At 48.7% G+C, this 15398-nt stretch overlaps 1 protein-coding gene across 1 annotated transcript; it reads right to left on the bottom strand.

The window, feature by feature from the left end:
* Nucleotides 1-3218: 3218 nt before the first annotated feature.
* Nucleotides 3219-7173, bottom strand: LOC102951512 (keratin, type I cuticular Ha8). The gene is made up of 7 exons (XM_007087639.2): nucleotides 6563-7173; nucleotides 6288-6370; nucleotides 5349-5505; nucleotides 4797-4958; nucleotides 4582-4707; nucleotides 3913-4133; nucleotides 3219-3351 (listed from the first exon to the last, which is right to left on the bottom strand). Exons 1-7 carry the CDS (start codon nucleotides 7052-7054, stop codon nucleotides 3219-3221), a joined length of 1374 nt encoding a protein of 457 aa, XP_007087701.1. The 5' UTR covers nucleotides 7055-7173.
* Nucleotides 7174-15398: the final 8225 nt, after the last annotated feature.

Genomic DNA, 15398 nt, shown 5'->3' on the forward strand with positions numbered 1-15398 from the left:
TTAGGGGTACATATATCTTTTCAAATCAGTGTTTTCATTTTCTTTGGGTGAATACCCAGTAGTGGAATTACTGAATCACATGATAATTCTATTTTTAGTTTTTTGAGGAAGAAGGGTCTCTCTTTAAAATGCAGCTCAATCACTCAAAGGAACAGAGGATAAATACGTAAGTGATATAATGAGAGTTGCTTTGTAGCCAAGCAATCTAGGTCTGAGTCCTGGCTCAGCCACTTGCCAAATCATATCTTTAGACAAGCTATTTAACCTCTGTGAGCTTTACTACTTCATATTTTAAAAGCAGTTACAATGCCTACCATGTAAGAATGCTAGAGAGTGGTATTAGCTTCTCAGGAAGAAGCGGCAGCACTTAACATCAGGCAGGAGGAAGCTACCACTATATAAAATTCCATTTGGGGGCACCTGGGTGGATCAGTCGGTTAAGCATCCAACCTTGGCTCAGGTCATAATCTCACGGTTCGTGAGTTTGAGCCCCAAGTCGGGCTCTGTGCTGACAGCTCAGAGCCTGGAACCTGCTTTGGATTCGGTGTCTCCCTCTCTCTCTGCCCTTCTGCTCGTGCTCTCTCTCTCTCTCTCAAAAATAAACATTTAAAAAAAATTTTTTTAAACCTCAATTTAAAAATTGTGCAGTTCTATTCAAATGTTTAACCATCAAAGAGGAAGAGAGCAAAGCAGGTTCTGTGTTTGACGTAGATGTTGCTGTTCACAAGAAGCAAAGAAATGCACCAGACACAGAGTCAGGGGACTTAAAGTTGACCAGAAGCAGGAGCCTGGGTCTTTCTAAAAGGCAGTGCTCCAAAGGTGGGCCCCAACACAACAGGCCCCATCTCATTCATTTTGCTTCTCAGAAAAAGCCAAGGTTGCAGACGAAGCTTTCTAGCTCAAATCATGGACAAAAACCAAGCCAGTTTCTGGAAAGACTCCTGTTCCTGCCCCCAACCCAAGCCAGTCAATCAACATCAGGCAAGATGGTGCCTTGTTATCATGAGAAGTTCTTCCTGAAAGTCACCCCTCACCACCAAGACCACATTCAACACTGGAAGTTGTAGCTCCTAAATGCCAAGAAGCATTTTGTCCCCATGAAGATGAAGCTGCCTTGAGCCATCCCAGTGTTACTCTGACATGGGTGGGTAAAGTGATTTCATTTCCCCATATTGCCCTTTCTCATATGATGGCACAAGATCTGAGAAGGGAGGCTAACAGGAGCTATTTTTTTCAAGCAGCTATCAACCACATTCAGAAATCAGGACTGCAAATAGGCATAATCTGCACTCCTCCCAAAACGTAGCCTCCAAAATGAAGTTCTACAAGAATCACAGTGGCTCTTAGAATTACTGAGTGCCCAGGGCAGTAAGGTACATTTGCACATCACGTCACCACTGGTGGACCCAAAGGGGGAAAAAGGAAACGAGAGCACCCATACAACTGGGCCCTGTCTTCTTGGATGGATTCAATATAAGGGAGTTGCTAAGAAGGCTCTGCCTCCTACCCCCGAAGCAAAATTTTCTCATTCTTTGAACTAATGCAGATACTCAAATCAAATTTGCTCTGGAAAACAAGTTATTAAGTACACAATTTCATTTCTGATCGCCTATAGCTGCTAAAGGAAACTAATTCTAGCTGCCCAGAGGAAACAGCCTGAGGCCACAGGTGAATTGTGAGCAGTCTGGCTCAGTACCCACACTCCTAATTATATGACACTGGCTCTGCATGAGGTCAATATGGTGCTTTCTCCTTTTCAGACTTTTTAAATTTCTATCATCTCACTTAATCCTAGAATCCATAACAATTCTAGGATGTGAGTGGGAAAGATGACATAACCCTCACTGTATGGCAGGGAAAAACGCTGAGTTAAGTGATGATTCTCAAGCCCCGTAACAAGTCAGAGATAAAGTCAGGAAGACACATTCATTCTTTCAACAGATGTTTATTAAGCATCTACTCTGTACCAAGCAGTGAGCTAGGCTCCGGGGAAGCAGCAGTGCATGAATGCTAATCTCCAGTAAGCATTTCAGTGAGGAAACAATGCAAGAGCTGGCAATTTTAGCTGTTGATGATGACAATAAGCAAGACAGAGAGTGACGAGGCTGTTGAGTATGTGGACTGATGGCCAAGCAAGAGCTCTCAGAAGCAGTAACATTTCTGCCGAGGCCTGAATAACAAGAAAGAGAGGGGAAGCATTCCAGGAAGGAGGAAGAACAGGGTCCAGTCTCAGGGATGTCCAATGGAACATACTGGCCAATGCGGTGGCATTGTGGTCAGGAAGGGGGAGGGTGGGAAGACACGAGGTGGGAGCAGAGAAGGTAAATAAGAATAAAAACTTTGAAAATATTGTAATAATATATTTTCCATCACCCTAAATCATCAGGCTTAGCAATGGTTTAATATTCCAGGAGAAACTACTAGAAAAAAATAAAGTCATTGTCCAAATTTTACTGTAAAATTAGATGAAGAGAGAAGTATAGCCAGACAATAGTTATGAGAGTCCAGATTTCTAGAGAAGAGAGATTTCTTAATCTGAAAGTTCTCTTTACATAGCAAGAGGCCAGCCTGGTCCTTTGTCAAAGAAAGGAACTCTGAGTGAAGAGAGCTCAGATCTGATACAGGGAACTCCCACCTTACTAGAGAGGAAATGAAGCCACTTCCAAGGCGGGGCGGCAGAAGGACAGGAGGAAGGAAGTGGATGAGGAATTGTTCACATATGTCATATCTAGTTTCATTGCCCCCCTCACTGGGGCCATTATCTGGGGCTGCAGATGTTAGAAACAGAATCAGTACATCGGGGGGGATGGGGAGCCCAAGCAGTGAAGTTTGTTTCTCACTTTCCTGGCCACAAACTGGAAATTTTTCAAGCTAAAGTTGGTGCTTGAAATGCAAATGCAGTTTCAGGTCCTGCCCCATCCTCGCCCCATGATACTTCTTCAATCTGATCCAATGCCTGAGTCTCTCCAATGTAGATAGTCCCACCAGTGGTGGCCGGGATCCGGCCACTGAGAGCATGGAGCTAATCTGGGAAAATCTGCAGCTGGGAAAGAAGCCTCCTGACCAAGATTCCACTTCTCCTGATATCTTGTGGCCTTTGGACAGGCTCTGCATGCAGAAAGTCAGCAATAGTTAGAAGCCATATTTTCTGGATGTATAACAAGCATTTCTCTTTAGGCATCCCCTTGCTCTAACCACCCTTGCTGGTACACGGGCACTCAGAATCGGCTCCCAGAGCTGACTCCACAGGTCGACCCAGGCCCGCAAGTGGTGCGGGGGGCACAGCTTGGACGAGGCGCACAGGGGGGAGTCACACAGGCAGCAGAGGTGGAGCATGGATTGCAAGGGAGTCTGTGGAGAGAGAGAAAAGGTGAATGAAGTGAGGGATGGGAAATGAATGATGTGTGATAGAGCACAAGGAAGGAGTCCCCCTCTTTAAAACTACAAGACGGGGACCCAACAGATGCCCTAGCCATTGACCCCCTATTGTGCACCCCTAGTGCTAGACTGAGGGATCTCTATCTACAATGTCATCCAGAATTAAGGTTTTCTAGACGAGAACCGGGTTCTAGCCTACAAGATAAAAAATACAAACAAAGATTAAAAAGAGAGCAAACGTGAGTTCAACAAACCTGCTGGGATCTATACTCAAATTGCCTGTTCAAGATACAGCCATGTGTCTACTCTCACCAGTGAATGGCTAGCCAAGAAGCCCCACTGGAGACCTGGCAATGGATCCTAATGGATGGTCACTCCCTTCATATTCTGTCAATGAGGCAGAGTGTGAGGGGCAATGGGTCACTCAACAGGAGCATAGACTGCCTTCTGGTTTGTAGACAACACTACTGTTACCGTAAGGAACTCATAAGAATTGGGCAAATGATTGGCCAAGAGTGCCTAGATCACACATACTTGCAATCCTCACTCTCCAGAAGTTTCCGGTATGTGGCAATCTCGCTCTCCAGCCGGGCCTTGACGTCCAGCAGCACCTGGTACTCCTGGTTCTGCCGCTCCAGGTCAGCCCGGATCTCAGACAGCTGCTCCTCCACATCACGGATCAGGATCTGCATCTGGGCCAGCTCGGTGCCAAAGCGTGCATCAGACTCACACAGGGAGTTCTGCAGACAGTCCTTCTGTAGTGGCAAATAACCGGGTAAGAGACCGAGGTGTCCCAAAATTCAGCAGTAGGAATCATGGCCAACCTCACCATGTCATAGGACATGCCCAGAACTCTGGAGAAATCGCTGCCCATATCACCACGACTTTTCACAAAATTCTACCTGGAGGAAGTGTTCATCCCAGTATTCCCAGTACCTGACCAAGTAGACACCCAGTGACGTCTTGTGGAACGAGGGCCTGAACCGCCACCCTTTATTGTAAAGGAAGTGGAGTTGGCTTTTTAAAGGAACCGGTTTTGGGGATCAAACCAACCTTGATGACGAGGCATCTCCCCCAGGGAGAGAGGGACCCAGCCCCTGAGTTCTGATTGTTAGTGGGACTGATGAGTGGGACTTCTAAGACATGCTGCTGCCAGGCCATGGCCCGTGGCCCCAGCAGCACGGTGAGGGCAGAGGACCGTACCAGGCTGTGCTGGGCCTGAAGCTCCACCTCCAGGGCGTTCACCGTGCGCCTCAACTCCAGGATCTCCGACTGGCAGCACTGCAGCTCCTCGGAGCAGGACATGTCCTGCTTGCTGATGCTCTCGCACTGAAGCACAAGTGCACAGAGATATCACATCACCCCCCTGCCCAGGTGGAAGCCGGGGGACCCTCCCTGCTCCAAGGCGGCACCCTTACCTGATCTTGGAACCACTGCTCCACGTCGTTGTGGCCGGTCTGCATCATGGCCTCGTAGTGACACCGCATCTCGTCCAGCACCCTGCTCAGGTCCACGGTGGGCTCCGCGTCCAGCTTAATCTGGAGCTTGTCCCCTAGCTGGCCCCTCAGGATGTGGACTTCCTGTGGGCACAGAAGGACCAACACTCTGAGTGAGGAAAGGGCTTTGGACAGAGCAGATGGCACCTGAACCCCTTCTCTGATGAGCAGCACGAGGGGTGAGCCCACTTGTGCACGATGTGAAAGATCTTGTCCAGGATCCACTGGGAAGAGCCCAGTGGGTCGCCTTCCTAAATTCACAAGGCAAACCTTTAGAGACAAGGAACCACCCCCCCCCACCCCCACCGCTACCTCTGCTACGTCCTACAGAGTCAGCCTGACTCCCACACCCAGATCAACCCCTCATCCTGATGCCAGCTGAGCCTGGCTTCTAATCCTACAGCCACAGGGTGGGCGGTGCTCCCTTCTCTGCTCAGTGCCCTCTCCCATGGGTCTGCAGCCCCAAGCCCAGACCTGCTCGTGGTTGCTCTTGAGGCAGAGCATCTCCTCCTTCAGGGACTCCTGCTGGGCCTCCAGGTCGGCCTTGGCCAGGCTCAGGTCATCCAGGAGCTTGTGCATCCCACACATGTCCGCCTCCACCACCTGGCGTAGGGACAGCTCACTCTCGTGCCTTCCAGGACAGGAGATGAAAGGTCAGCAGGATGACAAGGACAGCCCCTTTCAGCTGCCCCCAGTTTCCATTTCCTTCACCAATTAGGATCCTCATTTGCTCACTGTGCTCAGCACTGGCTTCAGAGATTAATTAGACTCAACCCCTCTACTCAATCAGCTCATGGTCTAGCAAGGTATTCATAGTAGGTATCATTTTTACCATTGAGCATTGAAGAAACTTTTGTTCCAAAAGATGAATTAGCTTGCATGAGATCATGTATTTCAGGATCCAGTACAGGACTCACACCACTAGGTTAAGCAACATCCAGGTACCTGGTCAATGATTTGCTCCCTTATTCCTTGTGTTGGGCTACTTGTCTATCTCTGACCTTTGTCTGGTAGAAATGCCTGGTATTTGAGGTCCCCATAGATAAATTTGGACCCTGACCTATCTGTAAATGGTTCCTCTAACTTACATGTGAAATTCAGTGACTGTCCTTGCTCAGTTTATTCTTGAAATCACCTTATTCTGCTCCTGATGAGTGAGCTCAAGCAGCCTTACCTTCCATTTTAGAGAAGTAAATGAAGGAGGCATAACTCTAGGCTACACCATACATACTGAATTTGATGTATTTTTTTTTCCTCAGCCACTTTCTATTAGTTTTGTTTGTAATAAAAATTTTTATTTGGAGAATTTAGGAAAGAAGAAACAGGACAGTAATTCAGTCAATTAAGTAGTTGGCCATTGTGACTTAGGGTAGAGGAAGGAGTCACTCTGAGACCTCTTCCAGCCCTACTTACTTGATTCTAAAGTCATCGGCAGCCAGCTTGGCATTGTCAACTTGAATAATGAGCCTGGTATTCTCAGCCTTGCTGCACAGGATCTGTGGAAAACCAGGAAGACAGTTCATGCACAAAACATCATACTCTGGGCTCCAGCTCTATGGGTGACATCTACGCTCATGCTCAAGAGAACCCAAGAGCACAAACACCCTTGAGTCTTCAATGGCCCTTTGAGTGCCATGCCCTTCCACCTTCCTCAGACCCAGCGTACCCCAGGCTACTTCAGACCTCACCTTCTGCTGGAGCTCCTCAATGGTCCGGAAGTATGACTGGTAGTCTGGACACACGCTGGACTCGTGGCATTTGCTCGACTCTCGGATCTTGGTCTCCAGCTCCGCATTCTCCCGCTCCAGCTGACGCACCTTCTCCAGGTAGTTGGCCAGGCGGTCGTTCAGGAACTGCATGGTCACCTTCTCGTGCCCGTTCGGGGCGCCTTCCCCATAGTTCCCACACACTCCGATGTTACCGGGAATGTCGCGGGTCCCTGGCAAGGGGCAAGCGGTTTGGCAGCTGTAGGGTACACAGAGGCTGGGTCGGCCCAGAGGAGTTGTCCCCACACGCACCCGGTTGGCATGTGCCAGGGTGGCAGACAGGCACAGGGAGGCAGCCTTGGCCTCTGCCCCAGGCTGGCCCCCAACGTCAATGCAGGAACCGCAGACATTTGCAGCTTCGGGCATCTGAGTGCTGCCCAGACAGCGGGATGAGCTGATGTAGCAGGAGGTCATGGTGTGGGCTGAGGTAGCACAGGAGCTTCAGAGCAGCTGTGAAGGCCGAGCCACTGAGTGTGACAACCCCTTTCCCTGCTAGGCCTTTTATACCCCATCCCAGGTGGGTGTTGGCTCAATGCTTTGACCTCAGCGCCTTGATTTTCTACCTACTGTTGTACTGTCATCCTGTTACTCAGCTGTTGGTTTACCATTAAGAGTTCCTCACCTCATTAAAGGAATGTTGATGAATTTGAGGTGCCTCCTGGCTCTTTGATATCAGGTTGTCTGTTGATGGGAAGTAAGAAACTTTTATTATTTTTCAAAGAACAAAATCCTTTTAGCCATCAGATGTTCATACCTTGACTAGAGCTGATGTGCCCACACTGAAGGCATGACTGTTCCTGTTGGTCATAGGATAAACCCTATGAGAACAATGGTGCCCACCTGGGTTAAGACTAAATCAGCCTTCTCTATCCAGGGAAGAGCCTGGTTTCGGGCTGATAGATGTTATGGGTTTTGGTTATCAAAAACTTCACATTTCTTCTTTCTTCTCTCTGCCTTTCAAACTCACTTTGAGGAGCAATAAGACTTTGGTAAGTCCATTCATTCAACATTCATCTCGTGGCACATCCCATGTGCCAGGCACTATGCCATGCCCCTGTCATACAACTAGTTAAGCCTGACATAGTTCCTGTCCATCAGGAAGCAACCCAAACTTAGGTAGCCATGGATGTTTTAAATAAGTTGTCTGCAAAGATCATCAGTACAAGGGTGACCTTGAACCTTGCCTGATCTGGACCAGGAAAGATAAGCTCAATAAGCCAGAAACAAGCAAAAATGAACAATAATCTTTTTACATTCCAAGGCTGTGAAACTCAATGGACATTGAGTTATCAGAGTCAGTATGGTGGTTTTTCCTGCCCTACTTCCTTGATTCTAAAATTCTTTACTGAGCACTTAACATATGTGTTAGGGGGCTTATCAACAATATTGTTTAATCCTTCCTACCATCCTGTAAGGTGGATATTCTTACCATAACTTTGCAAAAGAAAGAAAAGACATTGAGGACCAGAGACGTGAAGTTGTTTTTCTAAGATCAACCCCCTTATAAAGTGGCAAAGCCTGTTGTTAATATCAGTTTCTTTCAACTCCAGAGCCCATTCTTGTTCTCTTCACCTTGCACACCCCCCAATAGGGGAATAAGTGTGTCATTGCCAGAATTAAGAAGGATTATAAAGTCTAGAAATTGTATAAGAAGTTGAAATTAAGAGATAAAATAAGAATTTAACATTCTATATTATTCTTTGTGTCTCAGAAAATACAAGTGTTGAGATACCAGAACAATAGGGCAAGGCTTCTCCAAGGACCATGCAGAAGGATGCCCAGGAGAAATCTCCATCCCCAAAATTATTATACTACATCTCATACCCCACTAGCTCTTGGCATCAGAGAGCCAAGACTGCTGACTACTAAGGTCCCAAAAGTTCTCTTTTAAAATTTGTGGCAGGAGATAGATTGCCCCCTAGGACTGAGAAAGACCTAATATGGAGTAAAACTAAGTTATCAGAGTCAGTGTGGAGGTTATAGCTAAATCTTCATGAAAATGAATATTTTCCAGTGCTCTAAGCATTCAGCAAAAGCAGAATAGACATCTCTATAGGGACCAGATCTGTATATATGAAACAAACTATTGGGGTTCTATCAAGAAGAAATACAGAAGTCTGAGACTTCTGTTCAGAATGGGTTTCCCAGGAAGGGTAACTAGTGGTCAGCTCTGTCCTAAGGGTTACTCAGAGCTCATCAATGAATAACTCTTTATAGACATCATAATTAGAAGACCTCACCAGGCCAGCCCATCTCATCCTTCAGAGGCCTTTGGGTGCAATCTGCATAGGTTACATCTTCAAACACTGCTTTGTTACTCTCCTCTGTCTCATCACATAGCAACAAGCTTCTCTATAAACCAGGGAACTAGACTTATAAAGTCATTTCTTTTGACCCGCTAAATCGAATCTATCTTTTGACTTTATTCTCTGGCAGGATTCATTCCATTAGCTAAAACTCATGATTTCCTCCATCTCAAAATACACAACACTTGTTACTGCATAACATCGCCGCTGAGGCTTTCTATGTCGGGGTGACGCTCCTCTGTACTGAAGCTTCATCATGGTCCTGGCTTGGGCTTCAACCGAGTGTGCTGTTTTGCATAATGACACTGATGTTGCGTGTCTCTTTGTAAAGCTGCTTGGTTCCACTGAGTTGCATTTTTCTCAAAGGAGGTGAGTGTGGGGTGAAGATCCTTGCCCTCATATCTAAGACTGCCTTTCTTCCCAACCCTTTAAAAAGAGTCCCTGTGGCCCTTGGTAACCAAACATGAGCCAGAGTCAGTGACAAGAAGTGGCGAAGACAGAGTGTGAGAGACAGAAGCCTGTAGCCCTCCTTCACTCACCTGTGTGCACACAGTTCTCTCACTGAGTCTGACTTCAAAAATACCAGTCTCTAGAAGCAGGAAGCCCACTGCAGATGGAAAGGCAGAGCTGTGGTCTTGGGATGCTGTTTTCAAACATGGTGGTGTTACAGATGGATGCATCTCAACCAGCGGGAGGGAAAGGTGTGGACCTGTAGACTAGCCCCCAGGAATCGTGCCTAGCCCACAACCTACTTTTTCTATGCTGTGGCTCCTGCTGCAGGAAGATGTGTGAGGCATCCAAGGGTTTGTGCCCTGTAAGGGAACCTCGCCCATCACATAATATAGGGGGTGCAAACGTCGAAGACAGCTCCTGTGTGTGGAGCCTCATACTGCCGTGTCCTCTGGGTGTTAGGAAGTGGTGCCAGAGAAAACTGTAGGTCAAGAAAATTATGAAGACTCTCAAAAGAAGAGTAATAAATAATAATAATAAGTAATAAATGATCTATTATTCTAGGTGTACAACTCTTGAGGCTTTGATGAATGGAAAAACCACACTTTTATTCAAATTAGATAGGATTTTGCCATCAGGTTTCTTAGATCCAGCTCCATAATCCACAAAGTTTATCCACTTAATCAGTGTTGTTTTCCTCCTACCACGACATCATCTAGACACTAGGAGTGCGTCTATAAAAGACGCAGTCCCTGCCTTAGAGTAGGGGAGACATTTGTGACACGGCACCACAGTGGCCTGTGGAGGTGGTGCCACACTCACTCTGAGGCCTTCAGACATGTTATCATCTTTCTCCCCATTACCCATTACCCTGCGGATGGCCCCAGAGCAGAATCCACTTTTCCCTTGCAGCTGTCTATTCCGTATACCAAGTAATTCTCTGTGGCATCAGCTGGGTGTCCTATAGTTCAATTTAATCCCTATGTTACCCACCTGGATTTAGCATCAGATCTCACAAGGCAAAGGCTCAGTCCCACAAGGCTGCCCTTCTTCAGACACCAATCGTAAGTTCCAGGTTGTCACCTGTCCTTCTGAATGACTGGCTATAACTCAGTGTTCCCGTGACCCCTTCCTTGGGTTTGATAATTTGCTGGAATGACTCCCAGAACTCAGGGAAACATTCATGTTTACCAGTTTAGCATCAAGGATATGATAAAGGACACGAAGGATAGCCTGATAAAGAGACACATAGGGCAAGATATGTGGGGAGGGGTGCAGAACTTTCATGCCCTCTCTGAACGAGCCAGGCTCCCTGCACCTCCATGCGTTTGTCTTTGTACAGTGTTTATGTATCCTACTCAGCAGAACTTTCCATACACTTCATGGCAGAATCAGTAAGGAGTTTGTTCACAAGAGCTTCCCCAGAAGCTCAGAGGTCTGGGAGAAAGAGCACCCAGCCACCAGGGGGCTGGGGGAAGGTAGGGAGGGGGACTCTGCGAGGAATCCACCTTCTCATATTCTTTGGGTACCTATAAAGGTACTCTTTATACCTTGAGTATGTGAGTATAGTATAGTATAGTATAGTATAGTATAGTATATGAGTATGAGTATAGTCTCATAATCTTCGGGTACCTATAAAGGGATGGCCAGGGTCATAATGTTGAATCTGGTGTGTGGTTGAAGCCTGTGAGAGTAGAGCCACTCCCCTGGGCAACGTGGAGACCCATCCAATATATCCCTCACCTGCAGAGGAGGGGCATTCACAGAAAGGAAAGAAGCATTCAAGGGCTTAGGTCCTCCTTGGCCTAGCGTCTGGGAAGGAGCTCCTGGGAGCCCAGGGGCTGGGTACGGTATCCAGCAGACAGAGGGAAATGGGAGCTAGAAGGAGAGGGTGTCAGACAAGATCCCTTTCCTCCCAGAACCATGAGATTGGACAGGTCTGTGTGCCCCACAAGCAGGCTGTAAGTTGGGTCTAGACTCATGTCCCATAGATCCCTTTTGCTATTATCAAGGTGGAGCTGAATCCCCTCTCAACCACCCATCCTCCACCCAGCCACAGGGAATCTGGGGTCCTTTATGCACTCTTGACCAGTATCAGAGTGACAGAATGCTCCAAGTCCTGGCCATGGAACTTAGTGCCTGAGGACAGGTGACCCAAAAGGCAGGACCTAATTATTTGGCCCCTTCTGCACCCCAGGAGAGCCTCCTTCTAGGGCTGACAAGGCAGGATTAGGGCTGTGTTTTCATTTAAGGAGGGGGTATTTCTGGACAGCCTCTGCTCCCAGCGCTGCCCCTCACTAGCCAGGTGGCCCAGAGCAAGTCAGCCAGCTCTTCTGGTCCCTGGTTCCCCACTGAAAATACAAGCTCTGGAACAGACCATGGGCTTGAACTCTTGAGCACAACCCAAGTAAGAATTACACTGAACATTTTGCAACTATATATGTGCTAGACACACATACATATTATTTTCTATTCTGTTCTCTCTTTCTCTCACTCTCTTGCTCTCTCTCTCTTGCCCTCTCTCTAGCTGATCAAAATCCACTAAAATGACTTCACAGACCATCAACGGATCACAGCCATAGTTTAAAATACACCACACAGGTGCCCACTGTAACTCGGTGAAATAACCTGACAACAATAGACACACACAACAGGCAGCTTCATTTATTAATTTATTCTTTTAACTTATTGGCCAGGAACCAGAAGAGAGATATAGCTCCCCAAGTGCTGCAGAAGGAAAATGGCCCCGCTGAGAGAACTTGAACGTCAAAACACAGGCGGAAGTCGCGAGAAGCCGCAGGGCCTCAGGGACGCCCCACCCCAGAGACGAGCCGTCTGTAAGGTGGGTGTCAGCCACGGGGGAGTCTCCGGCTTCCCGTGTGTGTCATGTGCGGCGACAGGAAGGTCCCCACTGCCCTGTGTACAGGATCTGCTGCTACCATGGCAGCCTTGGGCTCACAGGGTGAGCTCAAGGAGGAGGTGCCGTGTGGGGCTTGTGGGGTGCAGGTCACGGGACACACTTGTGGGTCGCCCGAGGGAGCGGCATGTGGATGGAAGGCATTCTGCAACCCAGATGCACAGAGACGTCCATCCTCAAGCCCAGCAGCTAAGAAAAGACAGACTTGGCCTGAGTCCCTGCCCTCCTGCCTTACTAGCTCAGGCCCCGGGGCCAATTACGTTCTTTGAGCCCCGTATCTTCATCTACAATAACAAGGACGGTAATGTTAACTGCATGGCCTGCTATTAAGTCTTAGGGAAAATAATGCTGAAATCCATAGGAAGAGAGACAACAGGGCTCATCAGAGAGGACTGGATCTTCTGTTCACACATAGGTGCTCTTCCCACATGCAACACTCCAAATACTTTCCTGCCACATGAGTTCTTTGCTGCCATCATTCTCTGAGCCTCAGTTTCCTCGATTACAAACTGGGGCCCCTAGTACCCTCACATACTCCTTCAGCTATGGCACAAGCAAAATTGACTAGGCCTGATAGAGATGAGGGGAGTCCAGTCAGATTTTTTTTTTTTAAAGAAAAGTGGCATATCTTTATTTTAATTTTTTTAAATGTTTTTATTTATTTTTGAGACAGAGACAGAGCATAAGCAGGGGAGGGGCAGAGAGCGGGGGAGACACAGAATCCGAAGCAGGCTCCAGGCTCTGAGCTGTCAGCACAGAGCCTGATGCAAGGCTCGAACCCACAAACCGTGAGATCATGACCTGAGACGAAGTCAGACGCTTAACCGAATGAGCCACCCAGGCGCCCCCCTTTTTTTTTTAATGTTTTTATTTTTTTTTTTAATTTTTTTTAGATGTTTATTTATTATTGAGAGACAGAGAGAGACAGAGCATGAGCAGGCGAGGGGCAGAGAGAGGGGGAGACACAGAATCCGAAGTCAGGCTCAGGCTCTGAGCTGTCAGCACAGAGCCCGATGCGGGGCTCGAACTCACAAACTGCGAGATCATGACCTGAGCCGAAGTCAGGCGCTTAACTGACTGAGCCACCCAGGTGCCCCTGTTTTTACTTATTTTTGAGACAGAGAGAGACAGAGCATGAGCAGGGGAGGGACAGAGAGGGGGGGAGACATGGAATCAAAGTGGCATATCTGAAAGAAAGAAAGAAAGAAAGAAAGAAAGAAAGAAAGAAAGAAAGAAGAAAGAAAGAAAAGAAAGAAAAATTTAAGGTAGGCTTTATCATGTTGCATGGATTCAGTGAAGGAAGACAAAGTGCCCAGAGCATCAGAAACGTTCTGACCACAGATATTCCTCCTTATCCCTCACCCTGCTCATGGCCCAAGGCCACCGGCTAAAAGGAAAGAACCAAAATTAAGGGCCAGGCATGAGAGCAGTTGGGCACCCTGAGGAAACAGAACCCCAAGTGTCCGCTAGGACAGGGTGGCACCCGTGGCCGAGAAGGAAGGAACTCAAGAGCTCTGGGCAGGTGTGTGATGTAGGATGGTCACAAGACACGCATCAGCGTCCTGGAGATGCTACAAACACTGGCCCTCCTCAGCCTCACACGTACCCGCAGTCCTTGCTCTCCAGAAGGTTCCAGCACGTGGTGATCTCGCCCTCCAGCCTGGCCTTGACTTCCAGCAGCACCTGATACTGCCGGTTCGGCTGCTCCTCGGCCAGCTGGGCCTCCGCGCTGCCCATCAGTAGCTGGATCACCGCCGGTTCCGGTGGTAACCGGACCCAGGCCTGTCCTGCGAAACCGCCCTTAGGCAGTGGCCGGCCCCATGAGTAGCTCCCCACCCTCAAATCAGAGAGGGCTAAATGCGCTCCTTGCCAGTGCCCTCTGTTGCTAAAAGGGAGGTTTCATGTCATCTCTTTGGAGAAGCTGAGTTCTGTTCCCCGAGCGACCATCTGGCGTCTCCCTAGAGGGGCACGGCCTTGAAGATGCAACAGTCACCTGGAAGAGGTAGAGCTCGGTGAGCGCGGGGGCCTCTGGTCTCAGCGCGGGCGCCCAGAGAGACGGGGCAGTAGAACGGAGGGGTGCCGACGTGTTGGAACTAAAGGAAAATTAGAGTGGCTTCGACCCCTTCCTGCCCCAACCAGAGACCAGAGGGGCTGTGCGCTCCCCGGGGACCCAGAGCAAGTCAGCTACAGGGTCCGGACTGAGGCCTGGCGCTCCTGACTCCAGCACGTTCTCTCCCTCTACACCAAACCTGTCCTGTTAAAAGGCCAAGCGGTAAACATTTTGTGCTTCGCAGGCCATACAGGCTGTTTGCGCTAAACTTGCAGCGCGGGGCAGACGCAGACAGTGTGGCTGTGTCCCGGTGAAAGTGTATTCACCAAAACAGACAGCAGCTGGGTGTGACCTGTGAGCTGCAGCTCGCTAACCCCACTCTACACGACACAACGAATGAGGCCTGAGAATTGGACCCCTCACAGCACGTGGGGAGACCCTTAGCCTGCCCTGGAGCCAGAGCGCTGGGACAGGGGAAGGGCATTGCCCAGGTGGACTCCAGAAGTGGGCACTGCACCATCCCCTGCCCCAAGACATTTAGACCGAGACCGGCAGTCCGTCCAGATGCTCTTTAACCTCAGAGCAAAGCAAAAGCTGCCCGGGTAGGGGCGGGTGGGGGGGGTGGTTGGTGTGGTGGCCTCGTTACTGCTGCTACTTCTGTTCTTTCTGAAACTTGGGTGTCCAAAGGCTCCAGAAAGTAACTCAGCTGCCGAAGTCACTGGGGGGAAAGTCAGAACGGGGAAGTGGGGGGACTTGTGTGCCAGCCAAAGCAGATTTTCTTTAATTGGCATTAATTGAGCACTTATACTATGCCGGATATCACGATAGTTCAGATGCATTCTGTGCCAGTAACGCGGTGAAGGAGGTAGAATTACCCCCCTTTCCAAAGGGGAGGAGCTTGCAGTTTACAGAGGTTAGGGGACCCGCAGAAATCACACCGCGTGTGGTGGCGGAACTAGGATTCCAGGAGATGTTTTTTGAAGCCGGAGTCACTGATGGTTTCCATTATGGCAAGAGGCTCATCCGGGTATTTGG

This window comes from Panthera tigris, chromosome E1 (genome assembly GCF_018350195.1).
Source record: "Panthera tigris isolate Pti1 chromosome E1, P.tigris_Pti1_mat1.1, whole genome shotgun sequence".
Lineage (NCBI taxonomy): Eukaryota > Metazoa > Chordata > Mammalia > Carnivora > Felidae > Panthera > Panthera tigris.